The 27,000-nt window shown below is 39.0% G+C and overlaps 3 protein-coding genes and 1 pseudogene across 6 annotated transcripts; 3 read left to right on the forward strand and 1 right to left on the reverse strand.

The window, feature by feature from the left end:
• The first annotated feature begins 1,174 nt into the window (after window positions 1–1,174).
• On the forward strand, window positions 1,175–4,377 carry LOC148735154 (uncharacterized). Its single transcript, XM_088753808.1, has 2 exons — window positions 1,175–1,981; window positions 2,339–4,377. Exons 1-2 carry the CDS (start codon window positions 1,860–1,862, stop codon window positions 2,832–2,834), a joined length of 618 nt encoding a protein of 205 aa, XP_088609934.1. The 5' UTR covers window positions 1,175–1,859; the 3' UTR covers window positions 2,835–4,377.
• LOC148735155 (uncharacterized) lies at window positions 3,648–5,939 on the reverse strand. Its single transcript, XM_088753807.1, has 2 exons — window positions 5,682–5,939; window positions 3,648–5,542 (listed from the first exon to the last, which is right to left on the reverse strand). The coding sequence occupies exons 1-2, from the start codon at window positions 5,853–5,855 to the stop codon at window positions 5,081–5,083; spliced, it is 636 nt and encodes a 211-aa protein (XP_088609933.1). The 5' UTR covers window positions 5,856–5,939; the 3' UTR covers window positions 3,648–5,080.
• A 793-nt stretch (window positions 5,940–6,732) lies between these two features.
• LOC148735156 (uncharacterized) lies at window positions 6,733–9,596 on the forward strand (annotated as a pseudogene).
• Window positions 9,597–13,747: 4,151 nt separating this feature from the next.
• Window positions 13,748–26,913, forward strand: LOC111332969 (protein APCDD1). Of its 4 annotated transcripts, XM_022938463.2 has the most exons (5): window positions 13,748–14,005; window positions 16,675–16,749; window positions 20,187–20,329; window positions 20,499–20,625; window positions 24,241–26,913. In XM_022938463.2, exons 3-5 carry the CDS (start codon window positions 20,278–20,280, stop codon window positions 25,682–25,684), a joined length of 1,623 nt encoding a protein of 540 aa, XP_022794198.2. In that variant the 5' UTR covers window positions 13,748–14,005; window positions 16,675–16,749; window positions 20,187–20,277; the 3' UTR covers window positions 25,685–26,913. The 4 variants fall into 4 exon arrangements, with proteins under 4 accessions (XP_022794198.2, XP_022794194.2, XP_088608855.1 ...); XM_022938459.2 differs by lacking the exon at window positions 16,675–16,749; XM_088752729.1 differs by lacking the exons at window positions 13,748–14,005; window positions 16,675–16,749 and adding an exon at window positions 19,383–19,531.
• Window positions 26,914–27,000: the final 87 nt, after the last annotated feature.

Genomic DNA, 27,000 nt, shown 5'->3' on the forward strand with positions numbered 1-27,000 from the left:
GTTAATTATTGTCAATAGGCTCTTCGAAATGTTATGTTTGAAGAATAGAATTTTGAAGCTCCTTCCCATAAAGACATAGTTTAACTCGCGTTTTATTGTCATGCCAATCACTTCCCTTATTTACACAATGTACAATGGTACCTTATCTTGATTTTACAAGCCCAACATCATCTTTTTTTCCCTGAGTACTACCAACATTAATATTAATATGTCTTAATGTAAGGAAAGATTACACCTAAATCAATTTGAGCATTAAATTTGAGCTGGTGAAGGTGAAGCAGCATTGACAGTTGACACAGGTGCTTTAACTTCTTGGTGAAATAATTCCTGTTCAACTTCAAATGACTCTCCTTTAGTTGTCACAGTTGCTACCGGGACCCTTTTAGCAGGCATTTTCCATAGTTTTTTCGGTACTGACCAGTTAAATCGAGATGGTTCTGCCCATATATATAATAATTAAACTCATCATTTTATAAATTTATAATTTTACATTTTAATTGTACATTACAATTTTATAATTTTACATTCAGTTCACAGATATCGTATAAGACCACAGTACACAAAGAAATATAAATATCACCATTTTAATAAGGAGAAAAAAATCCCCCCCCCCCAAAAAACAAAAATCCCAACATAAACACTTCAATACCGAAAATCAAATCAGGCATTTTCTTTCGGTATCCAAGCAACAAAACAACCGTACAAACATTATAAACCTTTCACCAATTTCCAGCGACCTGCCCACGTTTTTTCGCATGTCTTCTTTTTTGAAATGTTCTGAGCACAAAAAAATTGATTTTGTGATGAAGAATCCGTCCTTTCCATGCTGGCGATTCAGGAGATTGCACCATCTGATTCACTGCTGGAAGTCATTCGGAAACTAGAAGAAATGCAGACCTGTTGGATTGCCTGCTGTGTCATAATAGCTATTAGCACAACCAAAAAGCGACACAGTGTCTTCCTCTTCCTTTCGAAGAAGAAGGAGGAATATCCTGCGTAGGGAAAGTATCGTTCATTGTCGAAATATCTCGATGAAAAGGACAGAGCACCACCACATTTCACTAAACTCTCACTAGAGCTCGCAACGCGACTCAACACTAACCTCGCTATCATGTTTGCGCGGTTACACATTCAATATGGCGCCGGGAACTGTAAAAAGGACTATTGGACGAGAAAATCAATGGAGTCATTTTTCTAGATTTGAAAAAAGCTTTTGACACTGTTGATCATCAGATCCTTCTATCGAAACTAAACTATTATGGTATACATGGAAAATCTTTCAGATGGTTTCAGTCATATTTGGAAAACCGAACACAAAAATGCTCTGTCAACGGGTCGCTATCCAGTAGCTACTCGTTGACTTGCGGCGTCCCTCAAGGGACCATTCTCGGTCCATTATTGTTCTTATTATATATCAACGATCTTATCAAATTGTAAACCGAGAATGTATGCCGATGACACGCACCTCACATATGCGGGAAGCAATCTTGAGAACGTTCAGTTTTGTCTAAATGAAGACCTAGAAAACGTCTTCAACTGGCTACAAGCGAACAAACTCACGTTGAACATGACTAAAACCGAATTCATGCTACTAGAGTCCTAAAGTGCTTACGTCACGTTTCCATAGCACCGGAATTCTGTGGTCTAAACAAACCAATATGGCGTCCCTAGCGTGACACATTGTCGTTGACCTCGAGCACTTCAAGAGCTATAATAGCGCAATTTATCCTCCAATAATAGAAATAAGATAAAGAGAATCAAGATAACCTTTGGCCTTACTATTGAAGAGTATAATAAGCGGACAAAAGCACCTGGTGAGCAATAATTCGAGTCAAAACGCAACGGAGACGAAGTTTGCGATGGGCCAGTGTTTTCATCCAGATTGCAATCACACATCTGAAAGCCACTGCTGCCGATTCTTTTCGTTTCCAGACCAGAAAAAACATAAAACACTCTATGATAAGTGGATATCATTTGTAAGGTGAGTATTTTTCGAAAAATATATATTTCGATGCTGTACCATCGATTAGAAATAGCTGTTTTTTTTTTATCTCAAACTGATTCACGATTAGCTGTTTCTCTTTCTTGTCTTATTTGTTTTCTCGCGGCTTTGCCTTTCCTTGTCTTCAGTCTTGATCTAAGATTATTTAGTTACTAAAAAACTATATGATAGTTGTGAGTATCAAAGCTTTTACACTAACTGGTATTAAGTAACAAGCTCAGAGAAATACTCGCTTCGCATTCACGTCTTAGACTACAAGGTTAAGCATGTGACCAACTAAACTTTGGGTTTTTTAAGCGCAAGTATAGTAACTGCTTCTGTCTTTTTCTGTTATAGGAGAGGAGATAGAAAGCCCAGCAAACATTCGCGACTTTGCAGTTGTCACTTTAAAGATGGGCGAAAAGAAAATATGCCAACCATCAGTGACAGAAACAGGCACAAGCTGTTTGATAGTTTGGACTTGCTGCCAGGTACAGGACCAACACCTCCCAGTACACCTACCCCCAAGAAAAAACGGAAAGTGTCTGCCGAGCCCACGAAATTACCAACTGTAGCATCTGTGCTTGAAGAGATTAAAGAGAACTCTGAACCATGTTCCACTGAATGCTCACAACAGGAAAAGACAAGTTCCAAAGAAGCTCTGCTGTCAATAGAGCTTGATATGACTTCAACAGAACTCGCTAAACACAAGGAAATGTCAAGTTACTATAGTGCACACTACTCTGCTAAGAGCTTGAGCCCTGAGGTGATACGGATGGAGACAGGTCTACCCACTAAGGATGTTCTTGATATTGTTGTGGGATATGTTTCAAGATTCAAGGGTGTGAAATAAACTATTATGCTGGATGGAAGGTTGAGGGGATCACACTTGAGGACCAGATATTTATCACTCTGATGAAACTGAAACAAAATTATACCAATCTACATTTAGCCCAGTTGTTTTCATGCAGTGTTGCAACTGTTGCTAACATAGTACTAACTTTTGTCCATGTTTTGCATTCTCTCCTGTTCAAAGACATCATGACAACCGTGCCATCTAGAGAAAAGAACAAGATGTGTTTGCCATCCTCTTTCACTGAGTACAGCAGTTGCCGCATTGTGATTGATTGTACAGACATTGAAATTGCTGCACCTAAGCTCATGTCCCAGCAGAATGCTACAAATTCCAGCTACAGGGGAATGAACTCTTTCAAAGTCATTATAGGGGTTGCCCCAAATGGAGTTATAACCTATGTTAGTGATCTTTTTCCTGGCTCAGTCAGTGACAAGGTCATGGTTAAAGAGTCTGGGTTTTGTAAACATTTGAGTGCTGGTGATCTTGTTCTGGCAGACAAAGGTTTTCTCATCAGCGATGTAGTTCCAAGAGGTGTTTCAGTGAACATACCACCATTTCTTAACAATGGAAAGTTTACAGAGAGTGAGGCAAGGGCGACAAAATCAATAGCTCGATGTCGCATCCACGTAGAGCGTGCAAATGCAAGACTTAAGAGTTTTCGCATCCTTGGCTTCATCCCAGCATTTTTGAGGTGCCATGCTGACAAGCTATGCCAACTGTGCTCAGCTCTTGTTAATTTGCAGTATCCATTGATCAAGGATGGCTGCGAAGACTTTGAATTTGACTGAATAGAACTTTTTTTCAACTAAATTATAGTACAATGAGTTTTTAATATTATTTTTGTATTACTAGAAGCCCTACTGTAACAGATCAAATGGTATTGACATAGCTTTGGTCAAAAATATGATGTGGTCAGTTTTACATTTTTCTGATATTCATCTCCTTTATGTTCATTAATACAAACTACTATGTGTTCTGTGAAAATAGATTATAATGAAATCCAGTGACATTCTTAAATTGTCATTTCAACTAAATCCAGGTCAGGGGCATGTGACCAGTATGGAATTCTTTCGTCCAGTAGTTCCAAGTGTGAAAGTCCTGCTGGCTGAAAGGTTTTACTTTTGTGTCTGTGAAGCTGGGAGCCTGAGTCCAGGTGTATAAAACTAAAGCCACACTTAAATTAGCTTTAAGGGATGGTGAGAGGTAGTCAGAAAAAATAACCTGTGCTGCATGGATTTTGTTTTGGCTCCCTCCCCTTCCCTTTGCATTGCTATCCAAGCCTACTTAAGTGTGGCATAAGTTTTATGCACCTGGGCCCTGTTGAGTAACCAGGATAAGTGTTACCAGCTACCAGTAGCCATTGGTTGCAAAAAAAAATTGTTTAAGCTTGCTTTCAGGAAGAATGTAATTTATTATTAAGTTACTATGCTAAATGGAAAAATGTGGGTTCTTCATCTTGTGTCTCTATCTGAGTGTAGAATATGTAATGTTATATTAAGAAATTAATGTATGAAATTTAAAAAAATACCTTTTAACATTAGCTACTGCCTATTTACATTAGCTCCCACTCCCCCCCCCTCCCCCCCACTTTGATTATGTCCAGCATCTGTGCACCACTTTTCAAAGTTCTCCCTCGGTAATCTTTGGGAATAGTTGATGAAAGTAAAAATCACTCAAGATAGTAATATTGTGCTCCCAAGATTCATCTCATTCAATCTTGATAACAACACTATCCTTTGTGGTCCATACAACAAAGTAGCAGAATTTGCGCTTTGTCAGGAACATCTGGCCTTGACACTGATGCCAGTAAACATATGTGGTAGACAGCGTATAATTCCCTTCCTTCTCCTCCAAGTAAAAGTCTTTGTGCCCACAAGCTTCCTTGATTGTCGCATTTCGATGTGTGTAGGGGCACTTACACTCAATCACCGAGTCGTCTCCCACAAGTCCATCAGGGGAAGCACCCAGAACTCCCGACTCGTGTAGCCAAAGGCCGGTCTGTACAGGTGTAAAGTTTGTGATGTTGGTGAAGGACTTCAGGGCCTCAGTCTCATTGTCCTGTCCCCATGCAATTGCTTTAACTCCACTCAAGTTGTATTCCCCAAGTAGTCGCTTGATAAGAGACGGTGTAACTCTTTTTGCCTGGAGGACGGAGCCAAAATTACTAGCAGTCAGGCGGCCTCTACGAGCTTGGTGCCATGCAGGGCTGTTTCGCTGGCCAGCCGTGAGGGTGCTCACAACATTTATGGTTCTCTAGCTAGCTCCTCTACTTTGGCATTCTCAATCAAGTACTCTAATTGTTTTTCCTTCGTAGATGCCATAAGGAAACCTTCTGAGTAAATGATATCCTCAATCGTCTTGATCGAGAGAGGGGTAGCAGGTTGTGGTTCGGGACTCAAGATCCAGCAGGTCCCTGTAAATTTGCCATAGCGCTTTAGTTCGCTGTACAGCCACATCCGATCTTCTCGGCTAGGATCGCGCGCCAAAGGGCTGTAATCCTTCTTCTTCGGTGGCGCTGGAAACATCTGGCTTGCAGACTGTACGCTTTCTGCCTTTCGCTTTCGTTTCCATTGGCATTCCAGGTCCGTCCTGCTAAGGTTATGGATGCCATAAATAAATATGGCTGCCGTGTGACTGCACTTGAACTCGCCGCGAGGACACTCGCATTCTGTGTTTTTTATTTCAAGGTTTTCATCGAGATAAATCTGATAAAAAGATAATTCGAAACAGACACGTAAGTTGCAATATATATTCCGCAATATAAACATTAAATTGGAGGTGAAATCGGGGTTGGGAGTTCTTCGAATTGAACATACGTGTTGTGATCCCAAATTGGCAACTTACTGTGACTTTGTAGTCCTTATTTTTCATGCTTGCTTGGACTTCACCTTTGATAACTCCCCTGGAATAAATAAAGCTTTGGACATGGTCGAATTTGAAGTGGTTTTCTCCGCGATCAAGCGATTTCTGCTCTCCAGAAAAGAAAGAAACGAGTGAGCATATCGATAAAGACGCCATGTTTGAAGTATGAGTTTAAACTGTTTAGACCAGAAAAAAATGCTGTCATGGCAACGTGACGTCACACTTTAGGACTCTATAGGGTCGAGGCAGAGACTGAATACTCTCACAGCTTCACCAACAATTAGAATGAGCAATACTCAAGTGAGCCAGGTTTCAGCTACAAAATCGCTTGGTGTAATAATAGACGATAAACTCGATTGGCATAGTCACATCGAAAAACTAACGAAAAAGATCGCCTCTGGTATCGGGGCCCCAAAGCGAATTAGGCACCTGATCCCAGCATCAACCTTGCATCTCATCTACCAAGCTTTAGTAAAACCTCACTTTGATTACTGTGACATTGTTTGGGGTAGCTATGGGAAAACGCTACGAGACAAACTGCAGAAATTGCAGAATAGAGCAGCCCGTGTGTTGACATTCTCTAACTATGATGCTGATGCAACTGAGCTACTCGAGTTTTTAGGGTGGAAAAATCTTGCACGCCAGCAGGAAATCCATAAAGCCACCATGATGTTTAGATGTCTGCACGGGCTAGCTCCAAGGTATCTATATTCAAAGTTTACGTGGCGTGACTCTGCTTATGACCTCAGGGACTCTGAAAATAAGCTTAATGTTCCACTACCGCGCACTAATTATTACAGAAAAAGCTTTAGCTACAATGGCGCCACATTATGGAACAGTTTACCACGCGATATAAGGAACACAGAGTCTCTGGGGTTATTTAAACGTAAGATCAATGACATTTTTTAAGTCTAACGCACGGCATTCACGGAAAACAGCTTTAGTGTTATAGTATGTAGTTTTAATTTTAAATATCTTAGCGTATGTTTTATGTATTTTTATAGGCTGATGAATTGATCGTGTCTAAATAAAGATTACAATACAACATCAAGAATGTCTTGAGAAACGTTAAATACTGTGGAGAAATGGCGAGATTGAGTCCCTATTACGCGAAGGGAGAATAATCCAACGGCGCTTATCAAAGTCGAACAAGAATGATCCACCAAATAAAGCACGCATTTTTGCAAAGTTGGTCATGGAGGGCCAGATTAATTTGGCCCTCCGATATCTCAGTCAGGATGATAGCGGAGGAGTATTACCGCTGACCAGCTACGTTCGGAGACAACTGAGAGAAAAACATCCTGATGCGCAGAGGGCAAAGCTAGGGTCGATTTTGTTCGGGCCTGTGGAAGATATACCTGACTTGGTGTTTCAAGGAATTAATGGAGAACTTGTGAGAGAAGCTGCATTAAGAACTAAGGGGTCTGGCGGCCCCTCGGGTGTGGACGCCAATGACTTCAAGAGGATCTTGGCATGCAAGTCTTTTAAGAGATCAAGTATCAACCTATGTGAGTCTATAGCTACACTCAGAAGAAGATTGTGCACGGAATTTTTTGATCCGCTGACCATTGAACCTATCGTGGCCAGTCGCCTTATTCCGCTTGACAAGGGTAATGGTGAGGTGCGCCCATGCAATTGGTGAGGGCGAGGTGATTAGAAGAATAATTGGCAAATGCGTCACAAGAGTCACAAAACAAGATGTGGTCAACGCTAGTGGGGCCATGCAGGTCTGCGCTGGTCAGAGGAGTGGCGAGGAAGCCGCAATACATGCTATGCGCAATATCTTTGAAGGCGATGAAACTGATGCCGCCTTACTAGTTGACGCCTCTCACGCCTTCAATTCACTAAACAGAGCGGCCGCGCTTAATAATATCAGAGTGCTATGCCCATTGATCGCCATCTATGTAACTAACACTTATCGAATTCCTGCGCGCCTTTTTGTGGTTGGTGGTAGTGAGCTTAAATCTGCAGAAGGAACCACACAGGGAGAACCCTGAGCTTTGTCAATGTATGCAATTAGTCTACAACCGTTAATGTCGTTACTTCAAAATCGAAGCGCTGCAAAACAATGCTGGTTCGCGGATGACGTTACTGGAGCAGGATCCCTAGAAGAGGTTAAGCAATGGTGGGATGAGTTAAGAGAGGCTGGTCCGACCTTTGGATACTGTCCTAACTCCAAGAAATGCTGGCCTGTTGTTAAGCCGGAAAAGGAAGGCCACGCGAAGGAAATGTTTGCAGGGACTGGTATCAACATCACCATTAAGGGACGCAAACACCTTGGCGCTGCGCTGGGACTTGAACAATATGTGGGTAACAAGGTAGAAGAGTGGGTGAAAGAAGTGACGAGGTTGGCGGAGTTTGCAAGATCTCAGCCACAAGCTAGTTACGCCTCATTCACATTTAGGCTTCGACACCGGTGGACGTACTTTATGAAAACACTGCCGGATATTGAGAACCTAATGCAGCATGCAATCTCGGATGTACTTATACCGTCGCTCATAGAACGTAACTGTTCTGAGGAAGAGCGTAGTCTGGTAGCATTACCGGTGCGTATGGGAGGCCTTGGGCTCATTAATCCATCTGATCGATACTGCGGATGCAGAGTATTCAGCGTCTGTTAGGGTAAGCGCTCCACTTGTAAGCAAAATAGAGGCGCAATCCTATGAGACCCCCGAAGAGACCGAGGTACAACGACTGGTATACTTCACCCGGAAAGAAAAGGATAATAGACTAAAAGAAAAGCTCGAGGAGGTGAAGGCCTTATTACCAGACAAGACACAGAGAGCCGTAGACCTGGCCTGTGAAAAAGGCGCATCCAACTGGCTTACAGTTATTCCTCTCAAAGACATGGATTTTGATCTCAACAAGCGGGAATTTCGGGACGCTGTGAGGCTTCGATATGATTGGCCAATACCCGATAATTCATCAGCATGTGTTTGTGGGAGCTTGTTTACAGTGGATCACGCGATGATCTGCCAGCGTGGAGGCTTAGTCATTCAGCGTCACAATGAAATACGCGATCTACAGACCGAGCTGCTCGACATGGTTTGTTACGATGTGCAGGTGGAACCGGATTTACAACCTATTACAGGCGAAGAATTTGCCAGAGGGACTAACCAAGCCCCTGACGCACGCCTCGACGTCCACTGTAGGTGTTTCTAGGAGCGACAGAGGGCTGCTTTTTTCGATATAAGGGTGTGTCATCCCAATGCAGACTCATACAGAGATCTTAGCCCTAAGCAGATTTACAGGATTCATGAAAATGAAAAGAAGCGAAAATACAACTCCCGTGTAACAGAAGTAGAGCAAGGCACTTTCACCCCTCTGGTATTTATAACGACGGGGGGATGGCTGACGAATGCCTGAGGTACCACTCAAGATTAGCCGAGCTATTATCTGCAAAAACGCAAGAGAGCTACACCACAACAATTTCATGGGTCAGAGCGAAAGTGTCCTTTGCAATTTTGCGGAGCGCGCTCCTATGTCTAAGGGGATCTAGAACCCCGAGAAGGAGGAACTTAGACATTAAAGACAGGGATCTGGAAGTAGAGAAGGGTCGAGCAAGACTTCCTTAAACTCATCAGTTATAGATTATTTTTATTATTTTTATAGTAAATTTTTCTTATTCTTTTGTGTTGAACTTTTGAAGACTTTGCATTTCCTTTGTGAAGAGACTTAAAATTACTGTTATCATTGTTATCACTATAATCATTTTTATCATCATTATTATTTTCTTTATTATTATCGAAAAGCTCGAGGAGTAAACGTAGACGAGGTGTGTTTTTCTTAGCTTCTGATGGACATTTTAATGAGTTTTTCGATTTTTAGGATTTTTATCAAACTTTTGTAAATATTTTTGGTGATTTTAAATAAAGTGGAGGATGATTATTATTATTATTATTATTTCATTTTATCTTTTTGAGAAACAGCACGGTGTGCGTAACAAAGCTGTAATGTCTACTTAAAAGAGAGACAGTAACAGGAAATGAAAAAGTAACGAATATACTGCAGTGAATATTCCTCTGATAATGGGAGGGAATTTTGAAAATCACTCGTTACAAAATTCAAGAGGTTGGACGAAGACCACTGTTTTTGTAATGAGGCTGCAAGTAAGCAAAAGGTGGAAGCTGAACACGGTTGATCTCAATGTACCTGTACTGTAACAATGCTGTCACTGAAATAGAATCGGGGCGCTTATTGACAACATCAAATTTGAGGGGGCGCTCATCAGAACGAGGGCACTAAATCGAATCATTGCGGTAATCTGAAGAGCAGGGTGCTGGCAACAGTTGTGGTTTGAATATCAAGGACTGGAAAAAAAAAAAAAAGGCCTCGGGAATAAGTTTAACGCCACTAAATGTGCATTGATAAAGCAGAAATTCGACCTTCACGAAGATTTCTTAAATTGTATAAGTCATGGGTAAATATAACTGAAAGTGGCACAAAATGAAACCCACCAACGAAACCTCTAGGGCGGTTATTACGAGATGACAACTTTTTGCATTATTAAATTCAAGATACTTTACGAGTCTTATGTTATCGAGGTAAACGGGAAAAACCAAATTTTTTTTCACAAAATATGTTAAACAGTCCAAGGAATTTATTTCGCAGTTTTTATCGAGGAAAGTAAAACTGTAATTGATCATTTATATAAATTTTACTGGTACGAGTCTTGCAGTTAAAACTAATTACAAATTGTCTTTCTCTGAAACAATTGACGTTATCATAGCAGGGCCCAAAGCAAATTGGATTCATTTAAACGGAATATTTTTCAAGCATGTTCATCTTGAATGGCTTCAGTTCGAACTGGTTTAACCATTAACGTGCCCAGTGAAATTTTTAGGCGATCGTTGTCATCTAAAACGAAAGTGCCTCGGTAAATCTACTTGAATTATTTGCAATGAAAATAACTGTGTAAATATTATGTGTCAAGATAGTAAGCTTCCCTACGGATGGATAGGTACGTGTTTGCATTCAGTTAGGAAATATAAACGATCGAAAATAAGAAATAGCGTTTAGGATCTTAGGGAAATTACTTCGGTCACTAGCCTAGTTCTTGAATTTTTTAATCGCAACGGAAGGACATTACACTGTCTGGACTTAATAACCAAGTCATTGTACAAGTATGCTCGCGTTTGTAGCTTTGCACGGCAAAAAAAGAGAGGCCTGAGGCACTTTGCGATATTCTTTGCTTTATTGTAACAATTTTTGTATATGAAAATTTTGAGTTCTATTCTATTCTGGTTTCCAGGGAAGGAGAGTGACGAACAAAGTACAGCCATGATGGTCTATCTTCGATTGTTGCAAAAACTTTCCCTCATGAATCAGAAAAACACTTTTTAAAAACACCTGTCTTAGTTTTTGCTGAAAATTTTACACAGAGTTGTAAAATATCGTTAATGGCTTTCTAAGACATATTTAAAAATTTGACTATATTAGCCTTTCAAAGGTTGACAGATGTCACCAGACAGAGTCTAAGTATTGGTGTAATTCTTTATTAAATATGCTATAATTACCGCCATTTGAGTTTCGTTAGTGACAATTCCGACAATGCACCTTTACATGTTTCATTCATTTGTTATCTTTTTCATTCTTAATTGCGGTTAAACGCGCAGAATTACATCAATATATCACTCCTTATACTGAGCCGGGTAGGTAAAAACTTATGGGATAAGTTATGCTGTAAATCAGAGCGATTTTCCAAAGGTAGAGTAAGTAGAGACAAGAAAATGAAACACAAAGCCACCAGTTTTCCAAAGCGTACAATAACGAGGAGTACAGGCTACATTTGGCCAAAAAGATGGGACAGCTTCACTCATTACTAGAATGTAAGACGACCAGACAGTCAACACGACACACGTTTTACATTTCTTTTCCATTCTCTTCTTCAATTGCAACTTTCACTGAATCCTCTGTCCAAATTAAGACCGTAAAATGGCTCCAGGGAAAGGAATCTTTGATTACTTTACATTTCATTTTAGCAAAATCTAGAGACGTCAATTTCACAAAAAATTTTCATGTTAACCGACCGCGACACTTTCCCTTCCACTTTTTGCCTGGGTAATTTTAAGATCATCAGAGATAGACTTGATGCAATAAGGAAGAGTGGCATAAAGTAAAACTGCCTTAACAGTTAGAACTATTAGGGTGGCTCAACAGATTTGATTTAATCACGGGCAATTCATGGGCGTACCTTTCAGGCGTTTGAAAGCAAAGAAGCTGTCGTATCTTTTGGGCGTTTGCGATAGTGTATTTCTGTGTTGAATGATATATTTTTTAAGTTATTTCTTGAATGAAAACTTAGGCTATCACTGGGTAACTTTAACAGATGTTCTTTAATGGCGGCTTATTAACTGAAATATCCTTTCAGTTCCCTCAGCCGCGCGAGACAATTCGTTTTATAACGAATGACACATTTACAAAGGGAATTTTCAGATAGAAACAGATCACTTTTAAAAAGCAAATTCAAATCCGTGAATTAAATCACTAAACTACGTGAGTTTACCAAATTGAGGTAAACAGAGTATTTTACGTTTTACCCGCCGTTAAGATTATTTTGTCCCTTCAGGCACGTTATACACCAGTATGTTAAACCTTTACATAAGTCCTATCCACAAGGCTTTGTAAAGTTTCCTCTCCATAAAAAAAATACATCCTTAACCACCATACAAGTCACACGTAATTTTATTTCGTTGTGTTTTGATACAGAAACAAACCACTCATACGATGGAAGTTTCTGGTGCTTAATGGAGACCATACCGCCTGTCCACCGTCTCAATCGACTTTTATACAAGTCGTTGTGAGAACTCTTTTAACAGAACTCTTTTGCACCTGATGTGTTAATCTTTCTTAATAGGGCACCCTGATATTTTGCAAAGAGTTCAGAACATCCTTATCAGGATACTTAGCAGGAAGACTCCTCGCGGACTTCTGTTGTCCGTAAGGTTACCCTTTGGTAAGTTTGGCATTACCTGTGACAAATGAAATCTTTTAATATGGGAAGGACTCCGCGCATATGACTGTTGATGATCTTATTGTGGGCATATCTCTACTTAAACCGTTCTTGTTTCTTGACCACCGTAGAAGTGTTTAATCAGTATACATAAGAAAATTAGCTTGCCAGTTTATCCAGAGATAAGAAATATGCTTAGTACTTAAATTAGTGACTGTTACAAAGTATTTCTTCCACTTATATCGCAAGCAGAATATTTGCCGATGACATTCTAAGTTAAGAACAAACCGCGAACTCACCAGACTTTCTCTACGCAAGAGTCCTTTTAAGGAACCGTCCCTTTTAACGATTTACATAACTTGTGGTCAACAGCTATGAACAAGAGCTTTCATGGATGTAGCTATCAGCAGTTGTAGACAGTGCAAGTCATAAGCCGCCTTAATCGTTAAATGCCACAACCCCTTAATTAGCCGCGACAGCTAGTCCACAACAAGTCACGAACACATTAACATCTTTTAGAATTAAATTTTCATCAATCCTAAACTCTTAAGGTAGAGGAAGAAAACAACACATGTATAGCATCTGCTTATTGAATCTCCGGCCCGTGGGTTATTTGGAACACCACCTAAGATTTATTATATGGCACCGAATCAACTAGGTTTGAAACAATAGGCCTAATCAGTGCTCTCTTTTCAATACAAAAAAGACTTTTCTCTAACTTCCGCGAATTATGGAAAACATGTTTAGAACAAGAGGCAAACTCTACTTGATAAAAGGTTATCCATTGCATACGACGCCCATTGCATACCCAACTATGTGACGTTTATAATTATAAATTGGCACTACTCGATACAGCTTTGGGATCGAGTTGAGCAATATCTCGAACATTTGAGCTGCGGTTACAGCAGGGAGTCTTTATAGAGAATAAGAGTTTGATTGAGGAAACTAGAGTAATACGTGAAACATACTTCCTTTACCACTTGGTTCGTAAATGGATTTTGTCTCACAATTTCCTCACGGACATCACAACGGATTTACCAAAGTGGCTACAAACGAATTACTGAAATACTTATCATTCGTGTGGCGACTTTATAGAGATCAGACAGTTCAATTTCTAAGAAGGTTTGTGATGTCCTTGGATGTTAAATGCCACCGTTATCATTCTTTCACTCCTAACCGTAGTATTCACAACGAAGTGGGTGCTTGTTGGCTCTGATTGTATTTCATGCGCTGAAAGTAGCGAAGGAAGTCGCAGCTGACTCGTGGTTAGCTATCGGAACTGCTTTTCACAATTTCTGCGCCTGGACGTCCATTTGCAACTAACTTATCGTATATACTGCTGCCCTGTTTGAAGGTGAGCTGTTGAATGATTATTTTATTATGATTTTGTTTTGGAGTCGTTAAACGTATTCCGATATGCACTTTTAGCTACAAACATAGGTCATAAGTTTTGAACTGAAGTCACACGATTTCAGCAACGACATAGTTGTCCATATACCTAACTGCAACAGAAGCTCTATGCGTGCTCTCCACTTAGTTGCGTGCAAGTCAAGATCCATTTCAAAGTATGCTTCTTAGCTTTGGTCTTTAAATAAAAGTTAAACGGTTAATTACAGAAAATGATGTAAAGAGATTAGAAGATTAATAGCCAGGTGTTTTTATCATAATTCCACTCAGATTTAAGCCGATTGTTAAGTCATGTCAACAACTTTCTACACTGGAAACACATCCACAATGAGTCGAATGATATTTTAAAATGATAATCAACATTTTCTTTTTGTATTGAACAGATGGTTATTGTAATAAAAATGACCTGTGCTTGGAACTCATTGAAAAGGAAACTGTCGTTAATTAGTTGCGATTAGACAATTTTGACCGCTCAGTTCTTTGAAACATGTAATCGCATAATTTACCGACAAACTTTCAACTAAAGCTTTTATTATCTTAAAATTCCTTGCTGCATGTTGCTTTTAAGCATCATTTATTTAAGAATATACATGGCAAAGTCGAAAACAGAATTCTTTTTTCCCTTTCTAGTTTACTCTGGTCAAACTAACCGGGCTCTAATGCACATTTAATTCATATACATAGTGTGACGAACTTATAAGATACAGTTACAGGCAGATTATCTAACAATTTGACTTTTTAAAAGTCACACAACTAATTGTTACAGTTCGGAAGGTTCACGGCTCTCTTAAAACCAGGAAAATCTGAGATACGTTGCGGATAGCTAATAAAGCAACATCTCCGAGCAAGCCCATGCACGGTACGAAAAAATCAGTGGTTGTCTTCAGCAAAAACGACTTGAAGTGTGTAATGTTTGCTGATTTTATCTAACATCTATGTTAATGAAATCACCAGTGTTTGTGTTTCTTTCGATCCACTCTGTTTACGTCCTTAAAAGTGTTGTTTTCCCACGGTTTTAAATGGAACAGGTGAACGGCGATCATTAAATGTCGATGAAGAGCAATATTACATTTCAATCATCAAATATAAATCCTTCTTAGGTTTTTTCATCAGAAAGGTTTGTAAGCCTGAAATCAAACAGCTGTTTAGTGTTTCCCTATGTTCAAGAAGTTGAAAGAAATCCACAGAAGAGGGTGAAGTAAAGTGGTTGTTTTATTTTGTCCCCTTTTAGGTGCAATAATGGTAATTGGTAAGATATATTAGTTTTGGTTAAAACAGCTATTTCAATGCGGCCTTCATGGTTCACGCCTTTTAAACGAGCTTTACCATGACCTGCGTTAAAACCAAATTCCTTTGACTGGATAGCGTTTTGACTCTAGTAAACATTCGAGATCATTCACCCGTGGTTCTTGATCATCACCATGCAGAGAGATACACTTGTAATCATTGGGCTGCCTTAGGCATAATAAGCATAGCTAAACACATTTTTGATCTTTATTTTCATATGAAGGAAGAAATACTTCTCCATGTTCGTTGTAACATTATGAAGACTTCTTAAACACAGCTAGTCTCCACTTTATTGTTAAAAACGAAATACTGAAGAATATTATGGAACGTTTCTGTTCACTCGCATGCCTTCCATTTTGCCTAGATGCAAAGCTTCTAATAATATGGCCACCGACCGCCCTCATGGATGATCAACATTAAAATTTTCCCATATTTTGCCGTCATATTTCCTTTGGAAGGGCATCCAAGAATCTACACCAAATTTGTTTTAAAATTGTTTAGAGATGATCAATAAAAAGCCTTTTTGAGGTATTACTTTCTTTACCGCCAAACTGCGACTATGTGGAGTCGATTGCTGATAAGTCAGAGGTTAAAACGCCGTGTTTACAGCATTCAGCGAGGCGTAAGTACATTTGGTATCAACCAATATAGTTCAGCTCTCCAACCGGATACTCAGATCATTCGTCTTTAGTGGAAATGTACCTTACCATATCTGATGTTAATGGGAAACTGAATTTCTCAATATTGGTTTTTCTTCATAACTGATTCAGACATGGATCAAATGAATCATTGTGTCAGCGACAAAGAATCTAAATGTAAACATGTCATGATTAATGCGGTTTTATAGAATGGATCAGACAGTTTGACTCCGAGCAATTTTGCCTTAAGGAAACAAATTTGAAATAAATGAAACTCGTTTTATTGCTAAGTTTATTGAAACTTGACGGTCTCGTGTTGAAATGTAAGCCACAAAAATAATCATTACTTTTTCGGCCTTGATTAGGAAAAATATTGGAATTTTTAATTCTCAGGAAATACATTTCTACGTTCTTAAATTAACTTGCATTGTGCTTTATTCCCTTCCTTTGTCAGATATGACATAAATGTACATAAAACTCAGCTTTGAGATGCTTTTTTCAGGTGTGATCAGAGTGGCAGGAAATGGTACTTGAAAATTCGTATTTCGTTAGTAACAGTAAACTAATCTCTCATTATAATGTTTCTTTCCATCAAAAATTTGAAGATCGAAAAGAGATTACTTTGGTCAGCTTAATAACTTGAAATCAACTTTACTGAATGACTACTTTCCCTTGGTGCTGCTCATTTCAGTGATTAGGTGTGTTCTTCATCGACACCGCGAAGAGTGGTTTGCTAAAATATTCAAGATTACATATCTCAGGAAAGGTAGGAGTTTCTTCATTGTACAAATCCGGTAATTAAAAAAAGCAAAGCGCTATTTAGTTTTTGTGTGTTAGCATTAGTAAAGAGTGAATTTAAGGTAACCATTCGCCCTCAGTCGTTTTTGCTTCCATAGAAAGGTTCGAAACGTCGTGGCCGGAAAATTGTTTTAAACATTTGTCTTGAAACATAATTATGATTCTTAGGAATTTCTAGCATCTCTGTCAAAAAGAGATTAACGGTGAGCCAATGACGTTATTTTAGCTTTTTTCGCTATGATTAATCTTTTTCCTGTTTTTCTGTCGACTAAAAAGGAAATTAAATCGACAGGCGAACTCAAAAGCAAGCACTTATTCCCTTAAACTTAGCAATTCCAGGCGATGTTTCGTACACATCTGAGAAACATTTCCTAAATCAGCTTGCGTGCCGCTTGGATAAATATATCCGTTAGCTAAAGGAGAGCCAGCCGAATTCGTCATCAAATATATAATGAGTTTCTTTCGGTACATGTCTTAATGTGTTTTCCAGTTGTGATACGATAAAATCCCACATCGTTGTGGAAGATCAGATGGGCTGCTTGTCTCGAAGTGTTAGTGTAAACTGCTGTCCTGCAGTCGCACAATCGCAGCAGGTTAGTTACTGAACAGTACTCTAACACCGTTGGAGAGAACTGTAAAGTTGGGTGACATTTTCAGGGTCTTTTTGGAGCAGACCAAAGCGTTAAGAAGAGGTAAAAACATTGAATGAAAATTTGTGGATTTTTCTGGCAATGCGAGGTATAGTTTGTGCTTTCAGGTTCACATGCTGTAGTGAGCTATTGATATAATCAGGACACCACTGGCCTGCCGTGAACTGCTCTTTTTCGGTACGAGTTGTTTGTGTAAAAATGTGTTTGTTTTGTTGTTTTCAACTGTCTGAATTCCATTCTTTTAGAACCTCGTGACTTATAACCTCCAGAGAATACATTGTCTCCAGATATGATGCGGCGATGAGACAGATTGCTTTTTCTTTCTGTTTTGTTAAAAAACAGCGGAGAGAGACAGCCCAGTTTTACTCAAATCTGACCTTACTAACACAAAGATTATTACTGTGGAAATCATTACCAAGAACATCGCTCCAAAAAACTACTAATTCGTGTAGTAAGAATGTTGATTTCATCCGTACGTTGAATCATTTCCAACAGGATCGCATTACGGTTAACCTGACGTATGTTAGATATGCTTACATTGTTCTTGTATTCATGAACACAAGATTGAATTGATAGGTTTTCCATAATTTTTAGATTAGATTAAAAATAGCAACAGCGACATTAGGTAGAGTGTGAGTAGCTAAAAGCGTTGGTTTGGATTGTATATGAGTAATCTCCAGCTCTTCGGCCAAAGAACCCGAATTACTACGCTGTTTCACGTAAAAGAAGCAGAAAAACATACACATGTGAAAGGAGCTTCCTTGCCCTCCATCGTTGAGAAATTAATGTCGGCGACTAAGCTCATATTTACTGCTAAGTAATCCATCTCCAAAATGGAAAACTTCAAATTTGCATATCGGCTTGATTAATTTTTCGTGTTTTGATCTCACGACCCAAATTGTTCATGCGGCTTTTATAAAGCAGGTCTTATAAAGAACAAATTGCCCCTTGTGATATCTTTGACATACACGTCTTAGAGTGAAACATTATCTGTCTGCTGACAGGTTGACTTTTGCCCCTTGTCTTAAATTTAGCCATCAGAACAGATTTTCTTTAAAAGGATCGACAAATACACTTTGTATAAAATGGTATACCTAAGCAAACTTTAAGTCAAGCGACACAAAAATAGGAGTCAGGTCCGCCCCTTTTAACAAACTATACATTTTATCTCGAATTCTAAGAAATGCGAAGAATCTTAGGTAAGGAAAGGTAATACGACAAATGTCAAAATTTAGGAGAATCGCGACGTTCCTTGAATACTACAATGCTTACTGACCTGACTAGCATGACATAACTAGAAATTATTGCCTTTCCAAAATTACTTGCATGTCTTCTGGAATGATTTCAAACAAAAGTTTCAAGTGGCGAAAAACACCAGAAAGTTGAATATGTCAAACGAGACTATTGTTCTGAAACTTATGCTGATTTTTTCCTGTTTCTTCATTTAATTTTTTTAACTCCTGTTATGTAATCAGCATACATCATTTTCGCCAAAGGAAAACCGGGAAGTTTTCACCGAAAATCTTTGTTCTTTTCAGTCCTCGATCGCTAGGAAACATTCCGTCACGGCTGGTAATTTTTCAAGTGATTTAAGATCCGGGAACTTTAAGTAATAGGACATCTAGAAAGGAAGCATCAAATCCCTGTGGCAGAAGATCTATAATGCAGATAAACAGTTCAAAATACTGCATGAAACTTATACCCTTCTAAGAGGGGGGATTGTTTTCTGGCACTGGAGAACATAACAGAGTTTCTGACACTAGCAGCATAACCCACGTGCTAGTGACTAATCCTGGAGAGGAGCGCGTTGATACGTGATACAAGGCTTTTATTTCGTTTCCTAAGTGTGACATCTGAGCAATGTGGTAAAAGCGAATCGTTAAATGGACATAAAAGGATTCACCACATGCCACGCTTTCCTAAACTTGTCTGCCTCATCGGTGAACGGATGTGGTTAAGTTTGGTGACCAAGGCAACTGAGTAATCCACACCATTAGTGGCGTAATTAGTTTTTAATCATTCTTCTACATTCTAAAACATTGTCAACGGTGAAAGTACGTGGTTTTGATGTGGCTGGTGGCTTTTAGGCGTTGACTATTTGTATGTACCTTCAATTACTCTGTTTGTCATTTTAGAAGATAAAAAATCTGGTATCTCTGATTCCAAGCTACTTGTGAAAAAGCACGCTTTTTCTTTTTTTTTTTTTTTTTTTTTCTTTACCCTTTATATACTTCTGTATTGATAAAAAAGAGAGTTTTCAGTCATTCTTGCATGTTCCTTTTAAATTATAATAATAGTAATTAAAAGATATCTTGGATTAAAAAATTTAAAGGTTGTTCAACCGCACCTAACATTCAAAGCTAAAAGCTTTAAACGAAGACTCCTTAAAAAACCTGTGGTTTTTATCCAACAATTATGAAAGAAAACATTGTTGTTTAGTTGAAAAGAGATTGCGTTTCAAAATAATTATTCCTCTACGGACAAAGAGGTGGAGACTGCATGACACACCAAATAAAACTGACCTAGAGGGCACGGATTGAGACATGATCAGGCATTGCTATGACACAAAAAGATCACTTGACGAGATAATTAGCTTAGTGGCGAGCCAATACTACACAACTTCACTTCTTGACAAAGTGCATGCTTCAGACTAATCTCGATGCGATTTTAAGAATCTAGCGAGTTTTGGCTACCAGCAGGAATCCGCAAGTGACCTCTTCACATAAATACCCGTTTTGTTCCTTCCTCTGAACAGAAGGCAAGTAAAGTCAAGAAGGAAAGCATCGAGTTGATGCGGATTTAGAGTTAGATTCAAGACTGGAGAGAGATACAAGTTTGCAAACGCCATGGATGAAACAAGGGTTCGCCTTACACTAGTTTTTATTTGGATGTTATTAGGTAGGTATTTATCACCCGTTTTCAATCTACCATAGTTTCAAATCGATCACAAAGTGCCATTGCTTAGGGTTTTGTTGGTCAAAACAACTCCTACAGATCTGCAGAATGTTGCGTCTTTAATAATAATCTAAAACCTTGCTGTGTTATTTTCTGTATGTACTATATATAGTGCTGCCAAGATGCGAAGCCAGTAAAGACAATTGTCTTAACATCGTTCAGTACATTTACCACAGCCTCGGATTAAGAAGTCGTGCACAAGGCACTCCGAATATAGCGGGAGAGTGGACCTCATCGAGGTAGGAACGTATAAATATAATTTCATCAAGTCACACTGATTATTTCAGGGAAATACTACAGTGCGTGTTGTAATCCCGAGGATTAATAAACGTTTCAACAACATAATCCCTGATAAGGGGCGGCAATATACTCAGCGAAACGTATTTAAGTTATCCGTTGCTTTCACTTGTGGTAAACATTCGAACTTAATTATTGTTTATTACTGTTGGCGACTTCGAGCGTGAAGGGGGGGAGGAGATAAAGCAAATTAACTCCAGAGATGAGCGTCTACCTGACTGGAGGCGTTCGTAATTGCTTCGATTTTTACAATTGGTTCACTGAGACAGAAAATTCCTGTCATTTTGACAGGAACATAACTGAGTATGTGAAGACCCAAAAGTAGCAGCATCTCACTGTTTATTGGCCAGTTGTCTTTCAACATCGCTACCTTAGGGAGTTATCAAGTTAATTGATTAATATGTGTGTAAATGAACATCATATGTACTGGTAACGGTGCGCTAAATGATTTTCACTCTCGACGTTGTTTATTGGTGGTCAAATGGCCTCGACAGTTTCAAGCGCCATTACTTTGTGCTCTTTTATTCATGATGAGTACTATGGGCATCTTGGAATCCTAACAACGGAAACTCTTTCATTTTTGTTGAAAGTTAGGGCGAGGTCCACTTAAAGTCAGTTCATAATTTGCAAAGTATGGATTCATAAGTGGCAGTATGATAGCAATTTTTTTCACAAGTCACAGACATTTAATTTGTTTTATTTCAAGATAGGCTAGGTCTCCTATCCATCATTTCACAAGTTATCGTGTGAATTTTAGAAGTTACAAAAAAATTTTCGAGTGGAATGCCGACGAAGGCTTGTTTTGTTTCGAACTCAATCCAAAATAGAATCGGATCAAAGGTCAAAACATGTCACTTTCCATGAGCTTAATGGACTGGATTTTTTCGTATTCTTTCCCTGGGTTATCGTAAAGGCAAGATTTAATCAAAACAATATTCATACGACAGGTAATAATTATAGGAAACAACACGTCTCAGTCATTGTCATCCCATGAAAGGCATCATTACACGCACGAACAAATAACGCTAGGATCTTGTACAGAACAAAAGATACTCTTTCTTGTGTGATCATTAGTAATAATGCGACCACATTTGATGAAAACTCCTGGCAAAATGCAGATCTATCGTCGAATATGTTACGTGATGTAAGAACTCCCATCGTTGCCCTTCAGCCATTCATTCGCTTCCATGTTGAAAAACAAGTCCACTGCTACGCACGTGATCCACACTTTACTCCATAATCCTTCTAGGCCAAGAGCTCAAATTTGTGTTGGCAGTTGGCCCAATAATTTATACTAACCTTTTTGTCGTATCTAAACACATATCTTTAAAAAGAGTAAATTTACTGTCTAAGCTAAGCCCGAAAACTAAACGAGCCGGTCCAGACCGTAAGCGATATTGAGATGTTTTGAGCTGTGTTTATGTCTAATAAAAGCTCATTATAAAAGTGAACACTGCGTGAGGCCATGTTATCTTACGAATACTTTCTCTCAAGTGCTTCATTGAAACTTTGAATTCAACCATTCCAACTAAATCACCGGCAAGGTTTATGATGCGTGTCTTTCTGAGTCAGCAACAGGAGGCTTTAGATAACTATAAACGACGAACTCAGACACATATAGATAACCGAGGAACTTTAATGTGTAAATTGTCTCTACTTAAGATAAGGTCTCAGGCAATAAAGCTCTTAAGCGTTTTAAGATATCAAAACGCAAAACGTGATATTGGCAACTTTGCAACCTATCTGTAGCCAGAAGCATGACATCGGTATCCAAGCGTTGCAAAATTTACCTGAAGGACTGAAATAACGACTGATAAATGGCGTACTTAAAAGAGGTATAGAAGGAAAAAAGACCCTTCTCATTAGAATTACTTTAGACTTAAGAATCTCCGTGAAAGAGTTGTTCATCATACAATATTTATCAGATAACAAAAAATGCTTCATTCTATTTTAAATCAGTGACTAGGATAAACGCTAGATTTCATTAAACCATGCGAATACCGGTCAGAGTGTTTGGATGACGCAGCGCACGCGGTACTACGTAGGTGTATTTGGGAGCTTTCCATATTGGCTGACATAGAGTCGGATAGATTTACGAGTTGCTTTTTTCTCCGTGGCAAGATGTTTTATCTATTGTTATTCCCTAGTCACTACAACTTTTAAATCCTACTTACGTGATCGCAATTGAACGCGTACCGACTTCATCTCCAAAACACCTAGATTTCAACGGAAGTTCTTTTTGCAGAACAAGTTTTTAATGCAATTTATACTAGATTTATCGCATTTGCAAAACACATCTCTTGAAGCAATAAGAGAGTTTTCACGCCCCTTTAAGTCATAAATTTTATATACCGTACTTCAAAAATTGTATGTCTATTTGGCTAAATAAGTCTGAATGAAATATGATGGATAGCTGCTCTTTTTTTCATGTTATTCCGGCCAAGCATACGAAGCTTTTGCGTTGTCACAATTCCTCTCTAAAATCATGTTAAAATCAAATCAGTGACCTGTATGTATCCTGAGTGACAACAAGTGCAAGGAATACAGACTCACGTAAATTTTTCTTGCTGTATTTGAAGCTTTTAGCTTTAATCGGTGATAAAACTTAACTTCCGGATACTGTCAGCATTTGGTCCTATGGTGCTCTTGAGTAGGATAAATGAGCCGGCTTGGTTCGAACGCTGGAAAGACTTCACTGACTCATGTGATTACTATCAATTTCACGGATCCGAGTCACCAACCCCTTCAATCGTGTCACGGTTTAGATCTCCGCAATAAGCTACCTCCCGCTGAACGAGTCGGGTTTTAAGGAAAGTAGAATTTATGTTTAAAAATTTTTATTAGATAAAAACTTTACTGTATAATTTTCATGCTTTCAGGCGAGATTTAGAGCAAATTTGCTAGTCAAATTTACTTGAACTACACTTCAGTGTCCTATCACTAGGTACCAATAATTATGAGTTCAGTCGTCTAATAGGGCAGCACCAAGTCACTTAAAGTACTCTTCCTCATCTTTTGGCTAGATATTAGTCACTTCAAATCAAGAGTTAAATGGTTTGGACTGATAGCCACCATATTTTCTGGGATCACTGGTCCCTATTTCTAAGATAAAATAATGAGGTAAATGGTTTGAACCCGGGGGTAACATGTGAAGGTATAGTCTGATCGTCCGGGTGAGTGTAGTCCTGAGAAGGACCGTTGTCGGTGGCAGTGACTGACGTTTCGACAACCTGTGCGGAAGTCATCATCAGAGTGACTCTGATGATGACTTCCGCACAGGTTGTCGAAACGTCAGTCACTGCCACCGACAACAGTCCTTCTCAGGACTACACTCATCCGGACGATCAGACTATACCTTCACATAAAATAATGAAGAACACTGGGGTTCAAGTCATTTGAACTGTATGAATATTAATCAGCGCTAGGTATGTCAACCTGAATTTTGCAACTGTCAATCATCTTATTTCTTGCGAATAAATTAATATTGACATGTCAAGCGTCACAGTAATTTAAGCAACATTTTGCTAACTTATTGATTATTTCTGTTTCATATTAAGCTGTGAGGTGAGACCTGGTCCACAGTTTTTTACACGATATATCAAGATCTTACAAAACTCCACGTGGGAAGGTTATTTCCATCGGTATAACGACTCGCAATGTTCCGAACCCAAGTTAAGTCTTTACATGAGAGGATTTTACAAGGTGATGGACGAACCTTTGGAATTCATCAAAGGCAGTAACAAGGCATTCTTCAACTTTTCAACGATAGAACTCTACCCTCACAACAGCTACGAGCAGGAGATAGCCATCAATACGTCAACCCGTCATTGTCGAAATACGCTGAAGGTTGTGAGAACCCTAGACTCCACAGATGTTTTTGCGGTAGATAAAAGAGCATTTAGAAGACGTGCTTGTAGGAGCGCGTTTGGATTCTCGGAATCGGAATTTTCTGGGTTGAAGCTCGAAACTCGGAGAAAGAAGAGCTCCAAATATGACAAGTTGTATTTTGGTGGGGTCCCCACCATAAGAGCTCCCAGAAAGTATAAGCCCAGGTCTTACCAGCTCCCATTGATCAAGTACAATTCTCATAACTGTACCAAATGTATGAAAATTCGATTAGGTACTGGTGCGCGTCCACCAAAGTTTGTATGGAAACCACCTCGTCTGTGGCGATTAGAGGGAGAGTGGGCCAGCACAACTTGTGAGGCAAGCCCAGGAGGTGCGTTCTTAACGCGTCACTTTAAATTCACTAGTAGTCAGAGTTCACGTAGATGGGAATGTCATTATTACTTCTATGTGGATTCAGAATGCAAGAAGCGTGACTTTGAGCTGAACGGGAAAGGACACTTCTCGTATGCAACACCTTCAAAAAAGGTTAACGGGGCTGCTGAATATGTGTTCACCATGACAGAGGCAGCAATCAAGCCATTTGATAGAATTACCACTCGAATGTTGAACACCGCTACACCTAATACATGTGGCAAAACTGGGACTTGGAAGACAAACGTCAAGCAAGATATCACAGGAACTCAGGGTTGTAAATTGTACGGCATCTCACTCCCGATCACCGAGTACGATCTCCTGAAGATGGACACTGATCATGGAGACAACAGACTTCTCTATGTGGGACAAAGAGCCAGTGATGGTTCTGACCCCTCCTCTCCCTCAAAGAGGGCAACGTCTTTCCAAGTACCACTTATCGAATGTTCATCGTACAAATTTAAATTTGTACCTCCTACAACTCGCCCAACAACTCGTCCAACCACCAGGAGTGGAATTGTGCTCTCTATTAGGACGTTGCCTACCAAGATAAAGAAAATTACCACAAGAAGGCGAACTGATCGAGATCCTGGCCGTAAAACAACCCACAGCAGAAGTGGAAATGGTTCTGATGCCAACATAGAGAATGTTGGATATCTTTACCGAAACAGTGCAGCCAGCTTGTTAAGCAAACTTTTATTGGTACTAAGCACAGTCCTCGTTAGCACGTGGATTGACTAAAATTTCCAGGAATAGTGAAATGCTATACGAAACATGTAACAGAGCTCCTTTTGAACTTTAAAAGAAAACATTTGTGCAATTTTAGTGCGGTTAAAAGGTGGCGTATGTCATAGATTAAAACTTTTCCACTTGAAAATTGTCATATGGAGCCCTTCTCAATCTCCGAATAGAGAAAGACTGGGGCCGAAATTCAGTAAAGAGCTGCAGAAGTATAAGTGGCAGAAGGTAACGTCAAACCTTCTTTAAGCATCATTCCTTGAATGAATTTGTTAATGAGGAAATGTTCCTTTTTTATTTTGATCTATTTTTCTTAGTTAATTAGCAGTAATAGCAACGTACATCAAAATTGGGCAGTTCTTTAACCATCTGATTTATTTTCCAATAAGGCGATATTTTTTTTTAGCAAATGGATGATATGAACATAGTGGTGTTGAACTTTTTAATTTCCAACATCAGAATGATTCATGAAAAGAAAGGAATTTCTTTTTTAAATTTTCGAGGTGAAACGATTGATTTTTAAGTTATTGCTGTGTATTGCGAAATCTCGGGATAATACTCGCTGAATTTGATTTTGCCAGAAGAGAGAAAACAATTTTCCTGAAGACTTTCCAAAAACAGGGTCTGAATTCTCTCATGAAATCAAAACATTCTTGGATTAGGTCTGATGTGTTATATCATAACTGGGATATTTTACACGCTCTGATTAATGAAAAACTCTATCGCTTTTTGTTAGTTGAGAGATTGACTAGCCTTTCACGTCTTCGCCGAACATTCCAAGAGAATTCTTACAACAGTAAACCGTTGGAATGTGGGTCTAGTGATTGTCTATTTTTTCAGATGATAACTCTAATGCTGAATAACGAACTAGGGTAACGTCGTAGGCATTGTTCTGGGTTAAGACAATGGGACGACTGAAATCGTATGTATAAGGGTCGATTTGACGTTTCAACTTCGCCCTTTTCCGCAAGAAAATTAGGAAAAATTGTTTACTTAAGACACAAATACTTATGATAATCATGGACTGCGCAAAACGTTGAAAACTTCATACACACAATTCTTGGGTGAAGAGCACCCAAATTTTGTTTAAGGCACCGTGTAAATCGAACCATATAACTTCCAAGCAATGTTTCAGTTCAGTTTTGTAAGTTTAGTTTTGTAAGCAGCGTTGAAAAGGGGAACGAATTAAATGAAAGTTTTGTAGATAAAATAAATTTTCAAGTAAAACTGCACAGGAGTGTTGGAAAACGTTGTGTCGGTTCCATTTCAAAAGTTTGCGTGTGACCTGAGCTGCTTTCGGTGAAGTGATGAAAGTTTCT

Source organism: Stylophora pistillata, chromosome 3 (genome assembly GCF_964205215.1).
Source record: "Stylophora pistillata chromosome 3, jaStyPist1.2, whole genome shotgun sequence".
Classification (NCBI taxonomy): Eukaryota; Metazoa; Cnidaria; class Anthozoa; order Scleractinia; family Pocilloporidae; genus Stylophora; species Stylophora pistillata.

Coding starts and splice junctions, on each gene's coding strand:
- LOC148735154 (XM_088753808.1), top strand. CDS start 1,860: ATGGGCCAGTGTTTTCATCCAGATTGCAATCACACATCTGAAAGCCAC. Junction 1,982..2,338: donor AAGTGGATATCATTTGTAAG/GTGAGTATTTTT, acceptor TTTCTGTTATAG/GAGAGGAGATAGAAAGCCCA.
- LOC111332969 (XM_022938463.2), top strand. CDS start 20,278: ATGGATGAAACAAGGGTTCGCCTTACACTAGTTTTTATTTGGATGTTA. Junction 20,330..20,498: donor TTTTATTTGGATGTTATTAG/GTAGGTATTTAT, acceptor TACTATATATAG/TGCTGCCAAGATGCGAAGCC. Junction 20,626..24,240: donor GGAGAGTGGACCTCATCGAG/GTAGGAACGTAT, acceptor TTTCATATTAAG/CTGTGAGGTGAGACCTGGTC.
- LOC148735155 (XM_088753807.1), bottom strand. CDS start 5,855: ATGGCGTCTTTATCGATATGCTCACTCGTTTCTTTCTTTTCTGGAGAG. Junction 5,543..5,681: donor ATAAGGACTACAAAGTCACA/GTAAGTTGCCAA, acceptor TCTTTTTATCAG/ATTTATCTCGATGAAAACCT.